This window comes from Urocitellus parryii, chromosome 2 (genome assembly GCF_045843805.1).
Source record: "Urocitellus parryii isolate mUroPar1 chromosome 2, mUroPar1.hap1, whole genome shotgun sequence".
NCBI classification, from domain to species: domain Eukaryota; kingdom Metazoa; phylum Chordata; class Mammalia; order Rodentia; family Sciuridae; genus Urocitellus; species Urocitellus parryii.
Genome location: NC_135532.1, coordinates 131,981,769 through 132,009,519, shown reverse-complemented (window position 1 = coordinate 132,009,519; position 27,751 = coordinate 131,981,769). Strand labels below are relative to the sequence as shown.

The following is a 27,751-nucleotide window of genomic DNA, read 5'->3' as shown; positions in this document are numbered from 1 at the left end:
TTCACTTCTTATGCATTAGATGAATTCAACTCCGTAAAACTTCTTAATTTTTTGATTCATATTTCCATTGTGAACAATGACTAATTACTGTGAAATGTTAGTTTAAGCTATAACTAAATAATTCCTTGTCATCATAGTTTATTAGATAGAGTGGCATCTCTAACACTCTAGAAAGTATTATGGAAAAATTCTTGCCTTTAATCTCAACGGTGTTAAATGCCTAGGTATAATTTAGATTTGTAGTCTTTTAGGCATGTGGATATGTTTCCGAAAGCCTTCAGATCTGCTGGGTAAAAAGAATGCAAATTAAAACGGTACAGACTGCAGAGAAATCCTGAGGGTACAAACCAAAAAGTAAAAAAGCAATCCACAAATTAGTCTGAATATTTCCTGGCAGAAATGGATCCTGCACTGTATGTGGAAGAGGGTCCCAACAAGTGGACAGGGAAGACAGGAGGCTTCAGGTGGGGGGCAGCTTAACCTGGTCCAAAAGCCAGCCACCACCCAGACCTAACGTAGAAAACACTCATGTTTTTCTGTACCAGTTGTTGGACATTGTCTCTTTAATGGTTCATATTAATAATGTTATTTTAATATTAGAGCTTACCCAGCACTTTTAAAATTTTATTTTGTTAATGTTGCATGGATCATAACAGCCTTGTCTCTTTTCATTTAGATACAAAATCTAAGGATGCACCCGTGTTAATTTGTGTCCATTTTACTCTAAACTCCCATTGGATCTCAGGGACTTTTTTTTAAAATGCTAGAGAAGCTTCCTTCTGAAGATGTCCTTTCACAAGTGAAGTAGAGATTGATAATCTCCTTGTGAGTTAAGAGGATGAACCAAGATATTTATCTTTTAAGATTAAGGAATACTTTCTCTGTTTCCCTGCATTAGAGCAGATTATGCTAAGTGAAGTTAGCCAATCCCCCAAAAAAACAAATGCCCAGTGTTTTCTCTGATATAAGAGGGGTAACTCAAAATGGGGTAGGGAAGAAGAGCATGAGAAGAAGATCACCTCTAGATAGGGAAGAGAGATGGGAGGAAATGGGAGGGAGAAGAGGAATTGCATGGATGGTGGAAGGAGACCCTCATCATTATACAAAATACATGTATGAAGATGTGAAAAAAAAAAGAATAGTCTTACCTTAGATTAGGTAGAGAGAAGTGATGAGAGGGGAGGGGAGGGTAGGAGATGGGGGGATAGGAAGGATAGTAGAATGAAACAGACATTATTATTGCTTTGGGTATATACGTGACTATATGACCAATATGATTCTGCAACCTGTACACTCAGAAAAATGAGAAATTATATCCCATCTGATTCAAATGTTTGATATGTCAAGGTCATTGTACTGTCATGTGTAACTAAGTCAAACAAATAAAAAGAATGTCAGAAACACAAAAAAATTAAAATAAAAATAAAATTTAAAATATTAAAAAAGGAATACTTTCTCCATTTAAATAAATTTTTTAAATAAAATTCTATGAAAATACCTCCCCCCCAACACTTCAGGGATATTTAGCATATGCAATTGTGTCTAAGTTTCTCCTCATTATTATTTAAACTAATTGAGGTATGATGTTAGTAAACAGGCAAAATCCCTAATCCTGTCACGTGGCTCAGGTTAGAACTTCCCTCAGTGAGTTGGGGAAAATTAAGAATGCAGGACTATAGGACATGTTCAGCAGTTGAGGTTACTATTTCAACACTCTAGTTCTGTAATCAGTTGAATGTGGACACTCTTTTGATATAAGTGGTAAGAATGCAAATATAACAATATATATATATATATTTTTTTTCTATTTCTGTCAATATATAGTTATATGTCACCTCTTTGTATTGCCTTTTTCATTAAATATTTTATTGTACCTATTTTTAGAAGAAAGCGAGTACAACACAGAGAAAAAGAAGAAAAGGCAACCCCCCAGCACCTTCGGAGACACTCATTCTCCATGTGTTTTCTCTTGTGGCAGCAACAGGGCGTGCGGATCTTCATAATGCTCTACAAAGAAGTGGAGCTGGCCCTGGGCATCAACAGTGAGTACACCAAGAGGACTTTAATGCGGCTGCACCCCAACATAAAGGTATCTACCTTCATCCCGGACACCAGTGTTTCTTACTGATCTGTAGGATTTTTTAGGATATGATTTACTCTGGGTGGTCATCATCTATACACTTCCCTAACGTTTTGATTAAATAGATTTCAGTCCTCAGAAATAAAACAAAATACTATTCTTTCTTACACTCCCCAAATGCTCAGGGGTGGGCAGATCTCACTTCTGTTTCTCTAAACCTAATTGAAAGTGATAGTTGAGTCAAGAACATGCTTTCTACAGTTGTTTTAATATTCAAGAGCCCTGTCAAGTTCTCAAGATTTCTCATTAAGTTGTCCTGGAACCACATAGATGTGACATCCCTGTGGAATCCCTGGCTCTTTGATGGCAGCAGAGACCTCTCTTAGGATTTAAAATGCCTTCAAAAAAAATCCAATAGTACCTAGTATAAAATATGAATAAAGCAAATAACAGGGTAAGCAATGTGAAAAGGTTCTTTGAGATTTCACCAAAGACCTAAACCTATCAAAAATATCATCCAGTCATTGAGATACATCAAGACATAATGAATTAGTGAATCTCCAGCAGGCTTAAGAGGTATAGCGATTACATTTTTCATTTGGTTCAAATTTCCCACAGAGAATGAGTTGAGTTGCATCATTTCTAAACCTTCAAGGTTCATTTACCAGATTTCTGTCTAGCACTTACTAAAGATATAAATTTTGTAACATCAGCAACTGAGAGCAGTGAAGTTGGAGCTGTTAAATGAGCAGAGTTTTTATGTTACTGCAGTCAAATCAGTATAAATTCAAATTAGACCCACATAACTACAGTTATATTAGAAACAAAGATGCCAAAAACATACACTGGAGAAAAGATAGCCTCTTCAACAAATGGTACGGGGAAAACTGGAAATCCACATGTAACAAAATGAAATTAAACCTCTGTCTCTCTCACCATGAACAAAACTCAACTCAAAGTGGATCAAGGACCTAGGAATTAAACCAGAGACCTTGTACCTAATGGAAGAAAATGTAGGCCCAAATCGCCATCATGTCAGTTTAGGCCCTAACTTTCTTAATAAGACTCCTATAGCACAAGAATTAAAACCAAGAATCAATAAATGGGATGGAATCAAACTAAAAAGTTTTTTCTCAGCAAAAGAAACAATCAGTGAGGTGAATAGAGAGCCTTCAGAACAGGAGCAAATCTTTACCACAAGCACACGAGATAGAGCACTAATCTCTAGGATATATAAAGTACTCAAAAACCTTGACACCAGAAAAACAGATAACCCAATCAAAAAATGGACCAAGGAACTGAACAGACACTTCTCAGAAGAGGATATATAGTAAATCAACAAACATATGAAAAAATGTTCAACATCTCTAGCAATTACAGAAATGTAAATCAAAACTACTCTAAGATTTCACCTCACTCCAGTCAGAATGGCAGCTATCAAGAATACAAATAAATAAAAATAAAATAAAAGCTCATCAACAACTAAAAAAAAATTTTTTTTAAAAAGAATACAAACAACAGTAAGTGTTGGCAAGGATGTGGGGGAAAAGGCACGGTCATACATTGCTAGTGGGACTGCAAATTGGTGTAGCCAATCTGGAAAGCAGTATGGAGATTCCTTGGAAAACTTGGAATGGAACCATGATTTGACCCAGCTATCCCACTCCTTAGTTTATACCCAAAGGACTTTAAAACAACATACTACAAGGACACAGCCATATCATTGTTTATTACAGCACAATTCACAATAGCTAAATTGTGGGACCAACCCAGATGCCCTTCAGTAGATGAATGAATAGGGAAATTTTGGTGTGTAAATATACACAATGAATATTACTCATCATTAAAAGAGAATAAAATCATGGCATTTGCAAGTAAATGGATGGAGTTGGAGAATATAATGCTAAGTGAAATGAGCCAATCCCAAAAAACTAAAGGCCGAATGTTTTCTTTGATATGAGGATGCAGACTCATAATGGTGATGGAGCGGAGAGCATGGGAGGAATGGAGGAACTTTAGATAAGGCAAGGGGGAAGGAAGGGGCAAGGGGATAGGAATGATGGTGGAATGACTTAGACATCTTTACCCTAAGTACATGTATGAAGACACAAATGGTGTGAAAATACTTTGTGTACAATCAGTGATTTGAAAAGGTGTGCTGTATATATGTAATATGAAATGAATTGCAGTCTGCCATCATATATAACAAATTAGAATAAATAAATAATTTTTTAAAAAGCATATTCATAAAATTTTTTTTTAAAAAATTCAAATTAGAGTGTTACTGCTTCAGGAGATTAATATGGTTCCCATGGTAACCACATAGAAAATAGTTACAGAAAGTATACAGCAGGAAATAAGAATTTAAACAACTTACTGTAAAAAATACCAACTAAATGCAAAAAAGACAGTGATGCAGGAAATGTGGGCCAAAAAACAAGGACACAAAATGACAGAAGTAAGTCCTGTATTATTAACAATTAATTTTAAATGTTCATAGATTGAACTATCTAATGAAAAAAGAGGTATTAGGGCCTGAAATGCAGCTCAGTGGTGGAATACTTGCTTCACATGAGCAAAGCTCTAGGTTCAATTTTTAGCATGGCAAATAAAAATAAGATAATAATAATAATAAATTTTAAGATTCTTCAATAAAATAAAACTTTAGTAAAAAAGAATGGATTAAAAACACACAATCCTGGGTATGGTGGCGCATGTCTGTAATCCCAATGGCTCGGGAGGCTGAGACAGGAGGATCATGAATTCAAAGCCAGCTTCAGCAATGGCGAGGTGCCAAGCAACTCAGTGAGACCCTGCCTCTAAATAAAGTACAAAATAGGGCTGGAGATGTGGCTCAGTGTCCCCCTGAATTCAATCCCTGGTATACAAAAAAAAAATAATAATAATAAATAATCTCACACAATCTAACTATGTGTTGTCTATAGGATATTCACTCTAGATGCAAAGACTCAGGTTGAAAGTGAAAGGATGGAGAGGATAGTCCACACAGTTAGTAATTAAAGAAAGGAGTGGCTAATTAATATCAGATAAACAAAATAGACTTTAAATCAAAAGCCAACTATAAGAGATGAAGGACATAATATTAATAACAGGTTTAATATAGCAGGAAGAGAAAAAATTATATAAGCATTTATGCACCAAATAACCACCACCAAAATGTACAAAGGAAAATGTACAAAGGAAAACAACTGAAAGGAGAAAAAGGTATTTCTAAAAAAATAATAGTTGGATCCTTCAATACCCAACTCTCTGATGAGTAGAGCAAGAAAATAGAAGACCTAATAGACCAGAACAACTAGGTCTAATGGACACGTGCAAAGCTCTCTACTCAACAACAGTAGGCATACTCAACCATGCATGGAATATTTTCCAGGAGAGACAATCTGTTAGGCCATGAATTAAATCTTAATAGATTTTAACAGGCAGATATCATTACAAACATCTTTCTGACCATAAAGGGATGAAATTAGAAATCCGCAACAGAAGGGAAACTGAGTAGACAACATACTATTGAACAAGTAATAGATCAAAGAAGAAATCATAAGAATATCCTTAGGAGACAAAATAAAACAACATAAAACTTAAAGTACAGAGAAAAACAGTGCAAAGGGGAAAATTTATAGCTACAAAGGCTCTATTAAAAAATAAATAAGCTGGGGCTGGGGTTGTGGCTCAGAGGTAGAGCGCTCGCCTAGCATGGGTGAGGCACTGGGTTCGATCCTCAGTGCAGCATAAATATAAAATATATTGTGTCCACCTATAACTAAAAAATATTTTAAAAAGAAATAAGTTCTCAAAAACCCCACATAACTTTGTAACTTAAGGAACTAGAGGAAGAACAAACTCAAACCAAAGCTAGCAGAAGGAAGGAAATAAAGAGACAAAAATAACACAGAAAATCAATGAAAAGTGAAACCAATAATTGGTTTTTAGAAAATATCAGCAAAATTGGCAAAAATAACTAGATAGGCTAAGAAAAATGGAGATGACTCAGAAATGCATTGTAGACATTACTACCAATCCTCCAGAAATAAAAAAGGGTTCTAAGAGATTACTATCCAAAACTGTACACCAACAAATTAAATAACCTAGATGAAATGGACAAAATTCTAGCAAAATAAAACTCCAAGACTAACCTATGAAGAAAATATAAAGTCTAAATAGATCTGTTAACTAATAAGGAGGCTGATTGGTAATTGGAAATCTCCCCAAAGACTAAAGCCCTGGATCCTACAGCTTCACTGATGAATTTTACCAAACATTTAAGTAAGAACTAACAAGAATCCTTCTCAAACTTTTCCAAAAATTGAACAGGAGTGAACTCTACAACTCTGATACCACTGAACTGTACACTTAAAAATGGTTATGGTGGTAAGTTTTATGTCGTGTGTATTTTGCCACAATAAAAAAGTATTTGCCTAAGTTTTTGAAATGTGTTTACTTAGAAGCTTATTAAAATAGAATAGTTCAGACTGTGTTCATTTAGTGTATCTATTTGAAAGTAGGAGATAACTAACTTCTCAAAGTCCCTTTTAAACCAAAAGCTGTCAGAATACCTTCAGGACTATGTCCATATGCCTAGTATTTCAACTCAATGGCTGCCAAAACATCAGTAGAGTTTTAAAAAAATTTCTAGAGAAAGGTGTTGGTTAAGTACTAGAGTTTTTTAAAATACCAAATATAGCATAATTCTTATAGAGGGAGAAGGAAACCAGCTAGCTATCAAATTGAGCTGACTTTTATCTAATGTGTAATCAAACTTCCAGCTAAATTTCAGTGCTCCAAAATATGGTGGGGCTGGGGATGTGGCTCAAGTGGTAGCGTGCTCGCCTGGCATGCGTGCAGCCCGGGTTCAATCCTCAGCACCACGTACAAATAAAGATGTTGTGTCCGCCGAAAACTAAAAAATAAATATTAAAATCTCTCTCTCTCTCTCTCTCTCTCTCTCTCTTAAAAAAAAAAAAAAAAAAAACACAAAATATGGCATCTAAGCTGGGGGTCTTAAAAAGTAGGTAAGAGTCTTCCTCTGCTAACACTAAGAATAAAATAAGTTTGAGACTTTTTTCTTGGATACACACACACATACACACACACACACACATATACACACATATATATGATATATATACACACACACACACAAATATATATATTTTGGTATTTGAATTATAAAATCACTTTTCAGTAAGAAAGCAGACTGATTTTATTATGGCATGAAGGACATTTTAAGAAGCATATCATAGACGAAGCATAGTGGTATGTGCCTATAATCCAAGTGACTCCACTCAGGAGGCTGATGCAGGAGGATCAAAAGTTCAAGACCAGCCTGGGCAACTTAGCAAGAACCTGTCTGAAAATAAAAATAAAAAAGGGCTGGGGATGTAATTCAGTGGTAGAGCACCCTTGGGTTTAATCCCCAGTACCACCAATAGTAATAGTAATAATAATAGTAATAATAATAATAATAATAATAAAGCAGATTATATGTGCCTTTCTTCCTTCTCAAGGTGATGAGGCACCCGGATCATGTGTCCTCCAGTGTCTATCTGTGGGCTCATCATGAGAAGCTTGTCATCATCGACCAATCGGTAGCCTTTGTGGGCGGGATTGACCTGGCCTATGGAAGGTGGGATGACAATGAACACAGACTCACAGATGTGGGCAGTGTGAAGCGAATCACTTCGGGACAATCTCTTGGTTCTCTCACGGTAAGTGAATCTCTTCCTTGTGGGGCTGCATAAAGTGAACATGATTTGGGTAAGTATGTATTAATAGCATGACTGATGGATCGAATGAGAGGTGACATCTTCCTGTGCGGGTTAAGAACACTGAGAAAAACATCAGACATGTCTTCATACATTAGCCTTTATGTTGCTAACAGGTATCTCAGCACCTCTCGGGCTCTGTTTCTTCTCTTGTAAGAAGAGAAAACAGATTAAATAGAATGTTTGCCATCTCAGTCTTGGCTCTTGGTTTTCTATTTAAATTAAAAATGTATTCCCTATTTGGGGAAAAAAGTTCATAAATACAAATGTATGGCAATTAAGCTTTAGGTTTGATAATAAGAAATCTTTTCAAAAGTATCTTAGTACTTAGTCAAGAATTTTAGAATTTTCCCACTTAAAGACACACAAAAACACAATAGGTCAATCTGGGTTCCTTTTGAGGAAATTCTGTTGGAGCAGAAAGTTTAATAACTTCTCAAAGTACCTGTTAAATCAGGAACCATGTCTATATGTTTATGTCTATCTGCTTGCTCTTTCAACTCAATGGCTACTGAAGTATCAAAGCACTTATTAAATTTTTTGATGGGCTTCATCTTATTTACTGCTGGTGATATTGCCAGCTTTTCTGGCATAATGGCAAGTAATGGAAAAATGATTGACAGAAAAACTTCAGAGGAAGTTTTAGATATAACATTTTAGGTATAACATATCTAATTGTACTTGAGATGAAAAGATTAATTGGAATGAAATTTCAAGAATTTGGCCTGCTGATGGAGGAACCACAGTGGAACTCCTGTATTCGTTTGGTGGCCCTTTAATTCAAGCAGAGCTGATGAGAATTCCCCTCCACCCTGTGGCTGACCTCAGACTTCACACAGAGGGTCCGTTCTGGGGTCGCCACCATTGTAAACTGTACTCCTCAGCTCTGCTTAATTAAAGGGCCACTATTGCAGCATATCTTATGCAGTCTTTTTTTTTTTTCCTCTTCAAATAATTTCCTCAGGCTGCAACAACAGAGTCTATGGAATCTTTAAGCCTCAAAAATAAAAATGAATCTAATAAAAATGTGCCCATCCTGAAGAATGTTGATGATATGGATTCGAAACTGAAAGGAATAGGGAAGCCAAGAAAGTTCTCCAAATTTAGCCTCTACAGGCAGCTCCACAAGCATCAGCTGCACAACGTGGACAGCGTCAGCAGCATTGACAGCGCCTCCAGTGAGTCACAGTCTTTTCTAGAAATTGTCCCAACTACATGTGTTCCTATAGCCAGTTAGTACATACCTGTCTTTAAAACCTGCCTTTGGATAACGGAGTAACATGAACAGGGTTGCTGTATCATCCTGTTCAACAACATACCATCCCCTGTGGCTTTATTGGGCTCCTTTTAGAACAGATTTATTGTTTTATCCATACAGTGTCATTATAACAACCACTGTTCGTGCTTTTTATGGCAGCAGAATGACCAAGGGTTTCTAAAATATGCCAACGTATCAAGGAAAAAGAAAAATATTAGATGTACTTTATAAAATTCTCCTAGAAGAAATTCATTTCTTTTCCCACCCAGAAATACTTTAGGCTTATATCATCAAACACCATCATATTCTGTATCTTGTAAATGTACTGTTCTTTGCAGGTCTGTCTTAAAATCCTTGCAATTTTTGGTTGCACATAATCTTTTATTTTTTAATTTTTTTTAATTAGTTACACATGATAGTACAATGATCTTGACATATCATACATTTGAATCAGATGGGGTATAATTTCTCATTTTTCTCAGTGTACAGGTTGCAGAATCACATTGGTCATGCAGTCACGTATATACCCACAGCAATAATAATGTCTACTTTATTCTGCTGTCCTTCCTATCTCCCCTTCCCCTCTCCTCCCCTCCCATCACTTCTCTCTACCCAATCTAAGGTGACACACTTCTTTTTTTTTCTCTCTCACATCGTCATACATGTATTCCGTATAACGATGAGGGTCTCCTTCCATCTTCTGTGCAATTCCCCTTCTCCCTCCCTTTCCCTCCCACCTCTCTTTCCTATTTAGTGGTAATCTTCTTCTCATGCTCTTCCTCCCTACCCCTTTTTGAGTCACCCCCCACCCCCATATCAGAGAAGACATTCGGCCTTTGTTTTTTTAGGGATTGGCTAACTTCACTTAACATAATCTGCTCTAATGCCGTCCATTTCCCTGCAAATGCCATGATCTTATTATTTTTTTAGTACTGAGTACAGAATCTTATGACTGATTTTATAGCCCAGCTAGTTTTAAAATGATTAAACTTGCTTTCCAGTTTAGAAAACTTGATATAGATATATTTCTTTGTAAAAAAAAAAAGAACTCTCAACTTTCTCCAGGTTATCTTAATCACTATAGAAGTCATCAGAATTTAATCCATGGTTTAAAACCCCACTTGAAACTCTTTCGCCCTTCGTGTGGGTCTGAGCAGGGGCTCACTGGGCCCAGCGATGGTAAGTGATGTGTGCATGGCCGAATCCCTTCAGGCTTCAGCTTCCATTTCATCGTCTGCTGCACAGGCGTAGTGAGTGTGTTTCCACATTGGCTTTCTGTGCACACAGTTTTTCACGTCACAAATATTGTGGAGCGCTTTCTCCGTGCAAAGCACAATGTCCCTACTCCCCAAGAGCCTGCACTTCAGTAGAGAAGATGAAACACATCTAATAACCAGACAGCACACAGCTTATGCAGTTCAGTAGTGTCATATGGTTCTGTGGAAGGTGGAGGGACTTCTTTTTTTATGATCCAAAAAGGCTTTTTGGGGCTGGGGATGTGGCTCAAGCGGTAGCGCGCTCGCCTGGCATGCGTGCGATCCTCAGCACCACATACCAACAAAGATGTTGTGTCCGCCGAGAACTAAAAAATAAATATTAAAAAAAATAAATAAATTAAAAAAAAAACAAAAAGGCTTTTTGAGTAGGACACTTGCAAATTAGGTCTGGAAGTGATTTGGTGAAGTTGGGTGAAGACAGGAAGACACTGCAGGTGAAAGAAAGGAGCTGAGCAAAGGTGCTAGGTTGGGAGATGGCCCACATCTTAGCTGTTAGGGGAAAACACACCATGAGGCTGTGATGTGGTTTTCTCTGTAAGAGTAGAAAGATATACACGATCGCATGTGGAGGCTCAAACAAAGTTGGGGAGTTGGAACTTTGGTTAAAATTTAAAGAGACCTCATGCTCTACATGCGAATGTTTAGAAACTGATACCTGATAACCTTTTTTGAGAAGAATCAGACACTTAGGGATTGAATTAACCAGGATCTGCCTAAATTATGGTGGTGGAAATGAAGAAGGATCTGGCCCTGGCTCTAATAGAGGGATAAGTACTCATCATGATAAATGACAGCAGTAGTAAAATCATCAGCTAGCTTTTAATGTGTTCAGACTCTGCCTATCACTGCCCCATTGCTCTCAGTGCTAGGTAGTGATATTGTTTCTCCTTTTTACATGTGAGAAAAACTCAGAGATGATAGGCAACTTCCCAACCAAGTCTTCACGTATCACCTTCCCTCTGCTCTGGATTCTGATTTGTGATTTAGCAGCAAGGCAGATTACCACATCATGACCTTTTGACCAGAATCCCAAGGCCAAGGTTCGCCTGTGCTGTTTTAGGAGATGAGGGACTTGAAGTCAGCCAACATGCCTGGATGTGAGTCACTTATAGTTAGCAAGAACTGCTGAGTCGGATAAATGAAGCTGGACTTTTGAGCAGTGGTTCCCAGCAGTCTTTAGTTTGGGGACCCTGCATTTTAAAAAATATATTGACTAACCATGTGGAATAGACTAAAGCTCTGATGTAGCTAGGAATTAAATTTGTATTTTTAAAATCATCTAGACATTGATATACACTTAAAAAAGGAAAACATGAGATGTTTATTTAGTGTATGATTAGTACCTGATGCACGTGTAGATTCAGGGACAACCACCAGAAGTTCCTGTACTTGACAGAACTTGAAAGTCCTGACAACTGGGGAGCCTCTGAAAAGTCCAGCAGGCTGAGTCAGGGGCATGTGAAGCTTCAGATGTTAAAGGTACAGAGTTGGGAGCAGGTGCAGGGAGTGCCTTGGACTTCCAGTGTGCAACTTTACTATTTTAGAACTGAAGTTAAAAAGTGAGATGGAGGGATAAAGTTGCTGAGCTACAAAAAGTCTGACTTACGACTGTTAATATTGCTGACAAGAGACACAGGAGCAAGTGGGGAAGATATGAGTATCGCTAAGAGGATCGAGTGACTCAAGCCACCCCCAGGCTGAGGGTGGTCTGAGGACATGGATGTGTTTGGTTTTCTGCCCTTGATGGAAAATGTCCTTGGCATCCATTCACAGTCCCCTCACTAATAAATTGGATGCACATCTAGAGCAGCATTCTAAATTAAGAGAAAGTAAACAACACAACTATCAGAAGAGGGGAATGATGAAGAACATAGTGAGGGGCTCATCCCCTTGAGGAATGTGTGCATCCATTCAAATATTAAATGAGGATGTATAAACTAATTTAGAAGATTTGTTTATTTAAGTACATATTGAGATACTGGTACTAGGGATGTAGGGAAGAGAGCAGATAAAATGGAGTTAACTAGTTGAGAAAGGATGTGGATTGTATAAACAAATAGATCATCAAACACAACGTATTAGAAGGTGGTGGTCATCAAGGAGAACAACAGAGCAGGGTAGCTGGTAGGGGGAACAGATGGAGGAGTTATTATCATATATATATATGGTAGCAGAGAATGCTGCTCTAATGAGGTGAGTTCGAAATGAAGATCAGAAGGGAGAGAAGAATGAGGATAAGAGACAGGGAGGGAGGTGTCCCAAACAGGATGAATAACAAGTGCAAAGGCCCTGAGACAGGAGGGGGATCGGTATGTTCTAGGAACGTTGCTGTGGTGGGGTGGATTGGAGGAGAATGTTAGGAAGAGTCAGAGAGGTGTGCGATTGGGTGGATTATGAGCCATCTCGCAGGCTGCTGTGAGAATTCTGCCTCCAGAGAAAGTTACCAGCTAGTCTTGAGTAAAGGCAGATGAAATCTGACTTAGGTCTTTATGGGCTCATTCTTCAGAGCAGATCAGGTGGCAAATAGTTCCAGAGAAGGTACTGAATAGATCTTGAGAGTAGAGCTGACAGCATTTGCCAATGCCCTGGATACGGGTATGAGGGCTGGAAAAGACTCCAAGTTCTTGGAGCCACCAGAAAGGTGGAGTTTCCGTGAAGTGAGTGAGAGCATGGAATGATGGAGAGCTTGAGGATGACTCCCACTGTGTCAAAATATGCATCTGAAAGAGGTTGACTAAGGACATTAAAGGCCACTAACTTTATTAAGAAGATGGAACTTAAGGTGCCATTTTTCTCTTTTTCTACATTGCTGGCCTTATTTTCATATTGCTTTCAGAGTCAAACATATATACAAATTTAACTTTTAATAATGAGAAAAATCAACTGAGTTAAAAAGAAAAGGTTAGTTGAGTCTTCCCAGAACAGTGCTTCCAAAACTGTAAACTCCCCTGATCCCTCTGTTGGTCCATGCTTTAGTCAAAATCGTCCCACCTGAATCTCTTTATGTGTGGGAGTTCTTCACAAATTTGGAAAATAAAAGTGAGGGTCCACAAAAAGTAAGGAAGGAAACATTTAAACACAATTTAGATTTAAACCGTGCAATGACATAAACTCATGTTTTCTTATAGGACTTGAAACTCAAATTAAGCATGAAGTGACTCTTATTAGAAATTTAAAACTGCAGGTGAGCTTGAATTAGGGATTTCCATTTCCTGAGAGTGCTGAACATGGTTAGCCTCTCTGTAGTGTCAGTTTCACTTGACTACAAAAAACTTTGTTGAGGCAGGCTCCTCATAAGCCTCCCTGGTGTTATATGGAATGTGGCTGTAAGGCCACCATGCTCCCTATGAGATTTTAAACAGAAAAAAAATTGCAATAAAATCAGTTAATTCTAAATGTGGTTAATAACCACGATGTATTTCTATAGTGTATATTTTTATTTTTATTAAAAATCACTCAGCCATCTTCAAGAACTTTTTTCTTTCAGAATTATGTTGTCAGAGGGAGAATTTCAGATTGACGTTGCTTTCCTTGATACTCTGTATTTTTAAAGGGGTTGATTTTATACTTGTTACACTCAGAAACTGCTTGATGAGTTTTCCTTGTAAACAATATTAAATATATAAGCGAGAGGGGAAATTGTTTTTGCAATTTAGTTGAAACAGGTTTTTCAAATCAAATATCTAAGCAGTGTTATGATGAATGGTAAGTTAACTCATTTCAAAACTATGTTCTCTGGGGTGCAGCCTCCAGGATGTATAGAGTCATTTCTGTGCTGTCAAAGAGCTTATTATCTAATACTGAGCATGGTTTTAAATATCTGACCTCCTGGTATTTAATAATTCATCTAGCATTCACAAAGCCTCTCCACCCATTTAATACAGGTCCAGTAATCCTTATCCATAATTCCAAAACCCAAAATGCTTTCAAACACCACAGCTTTTGTTTAATATACATACTGAGGAACCTATATTGGAACTGGTTGAGGATCTAGGTAGAAATTCAGTAGATGAGAGACCAAGAAGGAAGAAGAAAACAGGCATTTCAGGCAAATTGTATATCTTAAGACCCAGACGTGGGAAATACCAGAGGTATTTGTTTCAACACCCCAGACCTCAGTTGTGATGCATGGTGAATACAGTCTCTTATATAAAATTCTTGGCATCAGCTATGCTGAGTTTTAGAAAAGTAATATGATAAGTATACCCTATATCATGTTACCCTTGCAGCAGGGTCCTGGGAATACCTGGAATGTAAGCAAACCATTTACATTTGTACAACACCAAGTGGGATCAATAAAGATAATAAATAATTTCTTGTCAGTTCAGGTTGAGTTTGGCTAACAAATAAGCTATGGGAAAAACATATGGATTTTCAGAGCTTGGAGGATTTGGGATTTGTTCTAAGGATTAATTTGTATAGATTGGGCTGGTGGGGTCTGTCTTCACCAGTTTATGAAGGGCCTTGAAAGTTGGGCTGAGACAGTGTCCCTCATCCACTAAATTCTGGAGCAGCCCCATGGGAGAGAGTTTAAGGGCAAAGTTTTATGAAGGTTACACAAGAGACGAAGGGAGTCCAAATAGGTTGTGCTAGGGGGCCCAAGATGGAAGGGAATGGGATAAACTTTTTCCAAAAGAAGAATCGGCAAAATTCTGATCTGATTTGGGAAGTGGTGGTGGGAAGGGGGGATGGAAAAGACAGTAAAGAGAGGAGCAGAGGTGATTGTGAAGTTGGAGCCTAAGTTGCTCTGAACAGAAAGCAGAAATCCCTGAGATGACTTGATACTGTGGGGAGGCTCATGATTTTAGTGTTAGATGTGACTGTCAAGTTCTTGCGGGACAGCTAGGTAAATAGTGTTCCATGACTATATATCTGGTATTCAAAAAAGAACCAGGCCTAGAGGTATACATTTAGGAATCATATGGAAGAACACGGGAGACACAGGGGGAACCATCTTAGTGACAGCATCTAGGAAAGAAGATGGGGAGGGCGAGGCTGGATAAGTGGAGGCTGGACCCTTGGAAGACGAGATGAGGAAACAAAGGAGGAGGCTATGATAAGGCCTGAAGACACTGGACAGAAGCAGGAGGACACCTTCATCCTAAACTTTAGCAGCTGGAATCTGGGCTGCCGAAGGAGGAAGTTGTGGGAAATTGAGATGGTGAACCCAAAGGTAGAGCAGATGCCATCATGAAGTCATTTGGGAGCCAGATCCAGCCTCATGAGTGCCCCTCAGATCAGGGTTGCAGATGCCAGAAGTTCTCTGCTCACAGAGGCCCATGCAACTCTGAGCAGTCAGCATAGTAACTAGTGAGTGTTTGGTTCTGTTGCTTTAATAGTTCATTTATTCTGAGGAGGACCCTCATTTATTCAGAATAAATAAAGTTTAGGCCTTGGCTATAAGCAAAACCAAATTTGAATAATGAGCAAAAATAATTTTCTGGGACCAGAAATTTGTTTTGTTTTCCTTATCATGGCCAGTTGTTAGGTGAAATAAATTTTTAAACAATTATATGGATATCTACCCAAAAACCTTATCTTAGTTTCCTAATTGATGAAAACAAATTATACCTACACACGTGTGCACGCGCGCGCGCACACACACGTATGAATAAATGTGGAATTTGACCCATTATTTAATCTATTTTTTTTGTACATGCCCTATTTTTCTATTTCCTCTTTTATTTTTCTTTTAACAATGCACCATGCATACTATAAAGAGCCTAAAGGTGAGCAAATAGACTTACTAGTGTTCTACCCTCTCTACCTTATACAGCAGGAAAATAAATCACTAGGAGAAGTCAATAGAGTTCTACTTTTAATAGTGGTTATTTTTATTTACTTTCGCCATTGAAGACACTTTTCTTTCATAAAAAGATTCAGTAACCTTTGGAAGGTTAATTACTCAGTTTGAGATAGAATATTAGTTGTATATACTGATTGCACAAAAATATTTAGTTTTTGCAAATATTTACTGATGCCCTCCTAGATGTCACGATTTGCACCCGGCAGTGAGAGGACATTTCCCCACTCCCCATTTGCCCATGAGGAGTTTATAGACTGGCAGCAGGGGCAGAGGCAAGAGGAGCAGCCCTATATAATCACATGAAAGAGTAAGAGGTTTTCTGGGTGCAATTTCCAATGGAATGACAATGCCAGTGACTACATCTCCCTTTGGGATCTGGGAGGTCTTCTCAGGCAGAGACAGCTACTGTGGTTAGGAGATCAGGCCAAGGAAAGGGAAGAGAATTCCAGACAGAAGAAGTAAAGTACTAAGTGACGAGGCAGGACAGACAAGACCTGTCACAAAAATACAGCAAAAAATGGGTTCTAGTGGTCGTGGGGTTGGTCGGGAGGAAAACAATGACGAGAAAGTCAGATTAGCCCTAGTTTGGGAAGTGCTTTCTATGCACACCAAGTCCTTAGGACTTGAACCTCCTGTAGATAGTAGGTGACAGTAGTTTTAAAGCAATGAGTTTGCACCTAACTAAGACAGTTGAGACAGTGTGAAGGTGGAGGTGGTGCTAAGATGACCGGTCTAGACCTCTCACTGGCTACTTGAAGGAGTAATCATTTATTAGTTCCACAAATATTTTCCCATGCCACATCTGTCCAGTGCCTCTTTTGTGCCAAGTGCTGCATTTGTAATCTGGAGTCTGCTCTCTTCATGCTTCATTGTCTTTACGGTCAACATTTTCCCTTCACTTACAAGCTATTTAACTCAAAGCATTTAACTTAAGTGAAGTGGCCTCATAGAGCTCTTTGTGACATGCTACAGTAGATTGCTGCTTGTGTGCCTCTGTGACAAGCATCTGTCTGTTTGTGGTTATGTTTTGTACAGATGCCTTTTGTGATTGTAAGACTATAGAAAGTTAGAGACCAAAAGGTCTTAATTGTCATATGGGCCAAATTCTTCTTTTTTTTTACACACAGGGATTTCTGACCCAAAGAGGTGAAGCTCGATATCAATTTTAGTTAATTCCAGGGCTGGAACGTGGGCTGTCTGTATATAAGAGGTTCTTGATTTTTAAATGCAAAAGACAAGAATTACACATAAGGTTTGCATCATGCAGGTGAGGAAGGAGAAATGGCCTGGCTTATTTGTTTCCTTCATGTCTCATGGTTCTCCATCCTCACCTGGTTTTATTGCTCTCTGGTAGTCCCTCCTTGCTAGTTCTTTATTCACTGTTGGTTCTGTGATTGGTTCTTGCAGTGATCTGGTAGACAGTGAGAATAAGCTTCTCAGTGCCGGAGAATGTTACATTTCATTGTCTGATGATGAGCCTGACTATGGTCCCAACAGCCCACTAACAATAAACTTCCAAGTGTTGTAAAACCTCTTCAGCCCACAGCTTCTAATCAAATGGACACATGTTGCCCTAGTTATGAGTCTCATGAAAAAAAGTTAGGGCATGCAGGTGTTTAATAAGTGAGAGGTGAGATCCCCCCTCTCTGGGGGCCCAGCTGACCCACAGCCTCTGGGGTGGGATTCCCTGCATTCACAGACACTGGCTCCATCCGCAGTTTGCAGACAGGCGTGGGAGAGCTCCATGGGGAGACCAGATTCTGGCACGGGAAGGACTACTGCAATTTTGTCTTCAAAGACTGGGTTCAACTTGATAAGCCTTTTGCTGGTGAGTATGAGGTGTGGATTATATTTTGTTATATTTGAGCATCTCAGCAAGTATGCACAGGCATGGTCTAAGTGTCTTTTGTTTTGCTTTGTTTATTTTTGAAATTTTGGAAAAACTGAAGACATGCTTCAGTCATCTACTTAAGGACTGTTTTTTGTAGTTTCAAAAAGAAAATAACATAAAATGGAACTGACCTATCTGAAACCTCCAGGTTTCCTATAGGCATATTTTGGGGGTAATGATCTATAATTCTTCTAAGAGATGGTAGCCTTCCTTTGATCATCTTTTTTTTTATGCATAGTCTCTCCATTTTCCATCATTAGAATGGCATATTTTCAGACTATCACTGAAATATTAACATATTTCCTTTTATAAATTGGAGGTGGGGTCAGAGGGTTTCTGTCCCCCCACATGGAAGTTCATGACGGATCCTTGCCCGGTACACCTGGGTAGATTTCATTGACAGGTACTCCACTCCCCGGATGCCCTGGCATGATATCGCCTCTGCAGTCCACGGGAAGGCTGCTCGTGATGTGGCACGTCACTTCATCCAGCGCTGGAACTTCACGAAGGTACTGCCTATTGTTGTCAGGACTCAATCTGCATGAAGAGAGCCAATACTAGCTGGAGGAAAAACCCAAAGGGTTGGCCAGAAGGGGTTGCTGCAGCCACAGCTATAATTACAATCTGCAGTTGGATACATCATTGACAGAGTAGCTGAACCTCTTGCATTAAAAAAGAAAAGAAAAATGCTCCTGAACTTTAACACAGACAATTCAGAGAGCAGGGGGATAGATGCTGCTAGAGGAGCCTATGACTTTAACCCTTTAAACATCTTGGACTCTCAGTATTGATTAAGCATTTATTGAGCTGGGCCCAGTAGTCATGTGGAGGGCTGTTGTAGGTGGGAGAAGAGTCTCTTTTAGACAAGAGGGCTCAAACTGGAAAGCCCTTCCAGTCCTGGCATTGCGCTGGGTTCCTACTAGTACAGGATTCTGAGAGCCAGCTCTGAGCAAGGCAAGCAGAGTGACATGGACCATTTTCCTCTCTTGGTGGGCCTTTGTTGCTGGTAAGGACTGGCCCTAAATTCTTAAGTTCAGAACATATCATACAGTGTTGTTAAGATCCACCTTATTTACTCAAAATGATAAGGCATTCTCCCCCAAGAGTTTGGAAAACAATTTAGAGTCACTTTTTTTCTCATTCATATATATATATAAAACTCCATTATATATAAAATATATAAAACTATATATATATATATAAAACTCCATTAGAACTTTTGTGGAAGTTCTAATGGAAATATTTTAAGCAAATTTAGAGGGAGGGCTGGGGTTTTAACTCAGTGGGGGAGCGCCTGCTTAGCACATGTGAGGCATTGGGTTCTGTCCTCAGCACCACAAATAAGTAAATGAATAAATGTACTGTGTCCATCTACAACTAAAAAAAAATTTTTAAATATTTCTTTTAAAAATAAATTAGAAATTTGGAGAGAATGGATGAATTAATGAAGTGATATTACTTTTAAGCTACTGTATTGTTGAAGATTAAAAACATTGCTAATACTTACAGTGTGGGGGTTTTGTTTGTTTGTTTGTTTGTTCCTACATTGGTAATACACTAATAAGTCTTTTTTTTATAGTATGCATTTTTAAACCTAAAAAGTGATTTTCAGGTACTTAAGCTAAAGAAGTAATCTAGGCAGGTAATTTATTTTGAGACTGCTTCTAGGACCAAATAAAATTAGAGATTGATAAAATGCTCATTAATAGGAATTTATTATACAAATTATGATTCTTCTTACTATTTTATGAAGCATATTGAAGATGACAGTGCTATATTGTTCCAGCAAGATATTTACAACAGTAAAAATTATTTATAAAGTAATAATAATGCCATTTTAAAATTGTATAATACTCTATAAGTATAGATTACATTTATTCTTTCTTTACAAATGTAATACAATGCATGATTGCTACAAAAGATAAAAGTAGGAAATATAGAAAATAGAAAACAAAAATAAATAATTTCCAGTCTTGAAATGTCCACTAATATTTCTTCTCTTGAACTTTGTGTGTTTATGCTGTGCTGGGGATTAAACCCAGGGCTTCTTGTTATAGTAGACAAGCACTCTACCACTGAGCTACATCCTCAGCCATTTTTTCTTTTTTCAAATGAACCTGAATTTCTTTCATAATTATAAACTAAGGAAGAATGGACTTCTTTTGTCATGTGACTCTTTTTTTTTTAATCTGCTTTTATTTTAGATTATGAAACCAAAGTATCGGTCTCTTTCTTATCCCTTCCTGCTTCCAAAGTCTCAAACCACAGCCCATGAGCTGAGATATCAGGTGCCTGGGGCCGTCCATGCTCGTGTGCAGGTAAGCCTGGTTTTACTTTTTTGGCAAAATACACTGATTAACGTTAGTATTACTGGACTAAGTGACTATTACAGTGCCTTCTGAGTTTTCAATAAGGATAATTTGTCCAAAGCAAATCTGAATGGTCCTTTTAATATTTGGAATTATATTTCCTGTATTAAATACATTCAATTCACCCTCATTATAAAACTCATTTATACATATAATAAATATGTGTCTTCAGAAAAGGCCACAATCAAGGAAAGACTGTCCTTGTAATTCCTTCTGAAATGATCCCAGTAACATGATACACAGTATAAACCTGGGGCTGATATTGCCTGAGCACCAGGAGCTTGGCTGAAACTTAACCTCCAGGAAGCTAGTTATTATAGTCCAATCTAATTTTAGTACTCAATTAACCAAATGCCATTTGGAGGCTCTTTTAATGGAATAAGGAATTTCCTTAATAAATTCACAAAATTTTATTAAACCCCGTCCAACCATCTCAAGTTACAAATAAGAAAATTCAAACCCAGTGGGGCTCTGAGGCATGTCCAGAGCCAACTGAGTTAGGGTGGAGCTTGAAATCTTAGTCTGGTTCAGAGTTACCCAATCTACTGCCTTTATCAACTACAGCTCAGATACCTTGAAATCATGTGGTCACAGACTGAGGATGGGCGCCCCCCCCCCCACTGGCATTGCCTTTGGTTCCCAGTTACTATCATCAGCATTGGAAGCATTATTTAGTAAAAATTCAGCAGTCTGTTAGCTGCCATCATTAATGGACTTAAATAATTCAGACATGTATTCTCATGAATGTGATTTTATAAATGAAATATCTAAATCTGTTACGTTGAATTATGTGCAAGTAGAGTTGCGTGCATATAAAAAATAAAGATATTTTACACCATAGATAAAATAACAGAACAATTTTTTTAAAGTTAAACCACTTGTGAGAATTATATAGGACATATTGAGTCATCCCAGTCTAGGAAGACTAATTTCAACTTGAAGGTGCAGATAGATAGCTGTGCACATATACAGAAATTGGTGAATGTTTTATGAACCTATTTAATTTTATTTTACATGGAAGAGAGAAAATTATTCATGCTAGAAGACAGAATAAGAATGTTGGTATTAGGAAAGTAAGAGAATTTAAGATTTGAACTTGCATTAAAATTGATGTGATCAATTTATCAAAGTTAGCTGATGTTAAGTACCTGTTGAAAATGTATTACTGAGAAATGTGTGTTTTGTGATGGATTAAGAATATTTTAGCCTACTGTTGCAAATACATACATTTTCCACTCCCACATTGGTAAAGCCCTGACTTGTATATTCTTATCCTGCTGCCCTGATAAGGCAGGTACACACTCTACAAATACTTCTCTTCACTCACCTTCTCCGCACCACTGGGTATTGTGTTAGAGATGGAAATAGATCAGATGACCTCTTTTGATGAGCTCATATATTCATCCCTGATACATTCTGGATTCACTGTGCAAAGTCAATTCATTTTAAAAGGGCATTTACCACCACATGAGTGGGATCCTAATTAGAATAAGTTATACACTATGTATGTATAAAATGTCAAAATACACTCTACTATCATGTATATCTAAAATGAACAAATACAAAAATTTTAATAAGGGCATTTACCAAGATGCATGCACTCACTCATTCATTGATTCAGCCAACTTAGGTTCATTAAGTGCCATCTGTTTGTAAAATGAAGCCATTGAAGCATACTTACGTATGCAAGGGACAGGCAGAAAATGATTTCTCTGCCTCAGGAAACTTAGTTATCTGAGGAGATAAAGCTGTGCTGTTGAATAATTCAGTTAACAGTAAAGAGTACGGTAAAAAGCATGAAGGTACAGACCTACTGGTGAGTGTCCTCTCTAAGAAATAAACCTGCCCACTCAGAAGACAGGGAGACTGACTGCAACAACCATTTTCTCTTGGTGATGAAGTTGGACAGCATAAGGCCAGATGAGGTACCTGGATTGCTGGCCTGGTGAGTTTAGATCTTGTCCTGGAAGTATTAGTGAACTTTGGAATATTCTTTTCATCCAAGAAGAAACATGCTACATGAATGTTTTAAAAGGTTAAATTGATTATCCTAAGTATAATCAAACAAAAACCCAAGGATAACAAGGTTAATCTTCATAAAGCATATATCCCTAAAACTTGATTTAGGAACAGGGTTGTTTTACTTTTTTGGCAGCCGGGGTCAGGAGGTGCTAGGGATTTAACCCAGGGACACACTGAGTTATATCCTTATAGCCCTTTATTTTCTTTTTAATTTCAAGACAGGGTCCCAGTAAGTTGTTTGGGGTCTCATTAAGTTGCTGAGGCTGGCCGCAATTTGTGATCCTGCTGTCTCAGCCTCCCAAGCCGCTGGGATTACAAGCATGTGCCATCATGCCCAGCTAGGGACAGTTTTTGAAGTTGAGTTTTATCTGTGAAATGCTAATAATTATTCCATAAAAAAGGTTTCCATGGACAGAAGCTTTTGCAGCTTTCTTTAATATTTAATAGGAGGGCTGAGTGCCTTTGTCACTCTGATGTGTTACAAAACCACTAAGTGGGAATGAGGTGCATTTCCCAAGCTTATTTGATGGGATCTCTCATTTTATTTCTTGTCATCTGTTTCTCTCTGAACAAACACTTTGGGACTAGAAGTTTATACATAGGAAGAACTTATTAAACCAAAGAGAATGAAAGCAAGGGACAAGAGAAAAGCCTGGGGAAGTAATTCTGCTGAACCCAGGAGTCCTAAACTAGAAAGGAAGGGACAAATCTGGAATATTTTTGAGGAGACAAGGGGACACAGTGACTAGAAAATGACTGAAAATTAAGAACAAGGAAAAGGTAAAGCTAATTAGTTCAGTGTCACTGACACAATCTCCCGAGAAAAAAATAGGACACATGTCATGTCTAGACTGATGGGCCAGGTCGCTGAAGACCCTGGCGGCTCCGGTGGTAGGTGTGTTCTGGGTGATGTGAATCTTGCAGCGTGATAATGGGTATAATAAAGAACCTAGAAGTGCTGCTAGGCTGAGCTTCTGGAAGCACGAAAATTGTCCCGCTAAACATAATAAAATACATTCAAAAACCACAGCACGTAGCCTCAGCCAGTCATTTCCCCTCCCTGAACCTAATTTTTCTCATCTGAAAGCGTCCTGATTAGACTGAGTGATATCTACAATCCCTTCAGGTACTTAAAGGGGAGCTTTTCTCCAGCACCTTTGATAAATGAGGTGTCATTACAATTGTATCAGTTACCTTTCATTTAGGTGTCCTGATATATATAGGAACCGTTGTATAATAAAACTCAAATGTCCACCACAGATACATATCCTAATTTTTAAAACTGTTATAATTACATTTATCACTAAGTAGAAATAGAGCCAGACTCAGAATATGTACCTTGATAATGAAAATTGTTCCTCTGAATCTTTAAGAGGGAAAAAAATTCTTGAAGGAAATTAAAACATCATAGATCCACTTAGACACCTGGCAAAGCAAAAAGAAGACAAAGATTACAAGAAAGGACATGTGAGGAAGTACGATGTCACCAGTGAACTCTTAAATTCACAAGACTATGAGGTTAACATTTCTTTTATTCCTCTGGTCCTCAAAACCTGATATTCCAGTATATAACTCTTACCATCTCAGTCCCTAAAGGAAAAATCTCCCTCCAGGAGACCTGACGTGAAGGCCACAGGTAGGGAACCAGCTACTGTCTTTTAGGAGCTCATGTTCACTGCCATCTTTGGGCCCTGGTGATGGGCTGAACCCCGCTTAGCTGCCCAGGCCCCTCTTAGTGCCTGTACCTAATTTTGTATTTGTAAATTTGTATTATTTTTCTTAAAGAGTCCCACCCTAACCATGGTCAGGTATGGTGGCACATGCCTATAATCCCAACAATTCAGGAGGCTGAGGCAGGACGATTGCAAGTTCAAAGCCAGACTCAACAACTTAGTAAAGCCGTAAGCAACTTAGGGAGACCCTGTCTCAAAATAAAAAGGGCAAGGGATGTGGCTCAGTGGTAAAGCATCTCTAGTACCATAAAAGGAAAAAAGAGCCCCTTCCCCAATCTGGACATGTCAGACCTGGCCAAATCTGAAGCCCTCCTCTTTTTCAGTACATGTTGTTCAGAAATGATGAAATAACTCTAGTTGTGAAAACAGTGGATGCAGCCAGGATGTACATTTTTTTGAAGATGGGAAAGTCAGAGATGATAAGAAATTAGAGAGAGAGAGACTTACCCTGCTGCCTTTCTCCACAGTGTTGCTTTGCTTTCTTCATGTCATTCATGGCTTTACCATTTATCTTATTTCCAGACATTATTTTTTCAAATCATAAATGTAGTGCTTAGAGGGCAAGAACAGTAAACTAGGCCTATCTCTGCTTTTCCAAAAATTCCAGAAGGTGCCAAGGGATTTGTGCATGCTACTGAATCTTTAAAGGGTTTATTATCACATTTTCAAAGCTTTCACCCACCTGGCTATTCTATGACACTAGCCAAATGACTATTACCCACTCAGTTGAGAAATTGAATAAAATTCATCCTAAAGTGTATTGTTTGTTCAACAGTTTATTTCAAAACATCATTTAGAGGCCATAAGCTTACTACATTATAAAGAAAACAGTATGATGTAGTAATGAAGAGGTGGATTCTAAAGTCAGACTGTTAAAATCCCAGCTCTGCCACTTACTAGCTGTATAAGTAGCTGCTTCACTTCTCTGTACTTGTTTCTATCGTCAATAAATCAGGTCTGATAATAAGTGTCTACTTTATAGGATTGAGTGATGGATAGCAGTGGGTAAATAACACATACAAAGCACTCAGAAGCACTAGTTTGTGTGCTGTAGGTACTTTCAAGCTTTCCCCAGTGTTTCAAAAGTTTGCAACAAAGACATTGATGTTTCTCTGGATGGGTCACTAGGTTAGTTCTGGATAAAAATCTTAATATCATATTTATTGAAATAGAAAGAAAGGGCATTTGACAAGATAAAGTAAATAATAGGTAGAAATTCATGTCATTTTTTTCATGTGAAAAAGGGAACCCAGTTATTTAATTTTTTTAAATACCAAAAACATTGGGCACACCTTTCCACAAAGGGGAACTCAGCCAGGGAGAGGGGCGCCACGTCAGGTAGCGTCGAAGCCTGACCTTCCAGACACACATTGCTGCTTCTGAAAGTCATCCAGACTCAGAGAGGACCTCAGCAGCTTTCACTAACACTCTAAAAATAATCTCAGTGTTTCCACTCAGTGCTGGGCATTCTCAGAAGCCTGCCAAGAGCACTTGGAGTAGACATGGCAGGATAAGGCATGGGTCTGGGAGGAAGTCAGAGGTGGTTCCAAGACTGCATTTAGAAATTCACAGATTATATAAAAGAATGTGTTTTCTTACCAAAAAGAACAAATTAGGTTCCTGAATGTTCCTTTTGCCATTTAAGATAGGTTTCTAAGACGGGATATTTGACACATCTTTTAGGTGAAAGAAAATGTCTAATGCCATCAGCTTCTATGTGGAATTGATACAGGGAGCAATCCTTTTTAATAAATCGGGCAGCTAACAGTAGAAACCATCCTGTTGACTCTTGTATTGAGAATCCATGTCTGTATTGGAAGAAATAACTTCACTGAAGGCATGTGTACCATTGCTTAAATGAAAGACAGGAAGGAGGGAGAAAGGAGATAAAGGAAAAACAGGCAAGGAAATATATAGGCAAATAAATGATATTTAACTTATACCATGGGAAAAAACTGTTTTCACACTTGGCATAATGTCCAAATGACATTCCAAAGGACCTGGTAGATTTCAAAGGACAGCACAATGTTTTGTAGTGCAGACTGGTGTGAGGATAAGGTAGGTGGTGGATGGGGAGTCAGAAGCCATTATACTTGTTGCCATGGAAGCCACTTAATGGTGGGAACTCTTTCCCACACAGGACCAAGTCTGCATGCAACATAATAGTTGCTGTGGGTCTTGGCTGACAGAAGCTGATATTGAACTCAGTGCCCAGCACTGTGCTGAGGTTTTTGTAAATTATTCTGTTGATTTTCATGAGCTGATAAGCTCTACTCCTGTTCAGTGTCTATTTTTACAGATGAGGAAACTACAGCTTTGAGAAACTAAAACTTTGGAGAAGTTGCTTCACTTCTCTGTACATGTTTCCATCATCTGTAAACCAGGGGTAATAATAGGGTCTGCCTCATAGGATTGAACCATGGCCTAAGTCCACACTTATAAGACTAGATTCTGAGTTGTTTGGCTTCAGCATCTGAAGTCATATCTGTTAAAGGTAGAGACTTTGCAGTAAGACCCAGGGTGGTTGCAACCACCAAGGCTGTGGTAAGTGGAGCTATATGTCTGCCCACCTCCTTTCTGGCTCCTAAGAGCTGCCAACTATACTCTTTTCCCCTAGGTCTTCTCTCCCCTTAACTCTCATTCTTCAAAACTGTCTTTTTTCTTTCTCTCCTTCAGCCTCAAGAATAACTTCTTCCTTTGGTTCAGGCGAAAGAATCATCCTAAATGAGCAATTACACACTGTGATATGAGTAGGCACCACTGGACTAAGAAAAAGTGGTTGTTAAAACAAAGAGCTTTCTTTAGATCAACTTCTTGACCTCTCTTGCCTGCTAGTCTCTTCAATGCACACTGGAAGTACTGGGCCTCACAAACTGAGCTCAGCCTGTCTCTCCCCATGCCCATGCCCCTTGGGAGCTTCTGTACCGATGCCAACTTCTGCTCGAGGGACATATAAAAAGTGCTTTTGTCCTAAGGAGTCTTTGTTCCATGATTGACTTGGAAGCTTAGGGAAACAAAAAGGAATTGAGATATGCACTGTATTTATAGGCAATAAAACGTTGTGGTTATAAAAAAAAAAAGGAAAGAACTTTGGGACACATAGTAAGAAAGTTCTGAACATTTTCCTTCAAGAAGAGATTTCTGTTATTTAGTCTAAATATTCGACTTGGGCCCATAGTATGTAAGGGGATTAGGGCTGTGGTTAAAGAGAAGGCTGTATTTTAAGTCAAAAAATAGGACACAGTATAAAGGAAAATGACTGGTCCTGGTTACAATTTTGAGGTTAAACCATAAAATCAGAAATATGCCATTTTCATGTGCTTTAAAATTGTGTATCCAAACTTGAGATTTGAAAAGTGTGGGTTGGATTCGATTCCCAGTAGACTTGGGACAGTAAGATAAGCCACATTTCTTCGTGATGGGGGAGGAGTCTGGGCTTGTCTCAGTTACCAGGGTTTAAAACAGAAATGTGAGACAAGTTGATTGGGTCAGTGAAGAAAAAAAGAATAAATCTAAAACTTAAAACAAA

General features: G+C 38.3%; 1 protein-coding gene across 1 annotated transcript in view; it reads left to right on the top strand.

The window, feature by feature from the left end:
* The window catches only part of Pld1 (phospholipase D1), a 200,727-nt gene that overhangs the window by 118,509 nt on the left and 54,467 nt on the right, over positions 1–27,751 (top strand). The window contains exons 13-19 of the mRNA XM_026395005.2: positions 1,979–2,089; positions 7,609–7,809; positions 8,831–9,044; positions 10,190–10,303; positions 17,907–18,035; positions 18,489–18,607; positions 20,303–20,416. Of these exons, the coding sequence (XP_026250790.1) occupies positions 1,979–2,089; positions 7,609–7,809; positions 8,831–9,044; positions 10,190–10,303; positions 17,907–18,035; positions 18,489–18,607; positions 20,303–20,416 (1,002 nt within the window). The remainder of the gene's footprint in view (positions 1–1,978; positions 2,090–7,608; positions 7,810–8,830; positions 9,045–10,189; positions 10,304–17,906; positions 18,036–18,488; positions 18,608–20,302; positions 20,417–27,751) is intronic.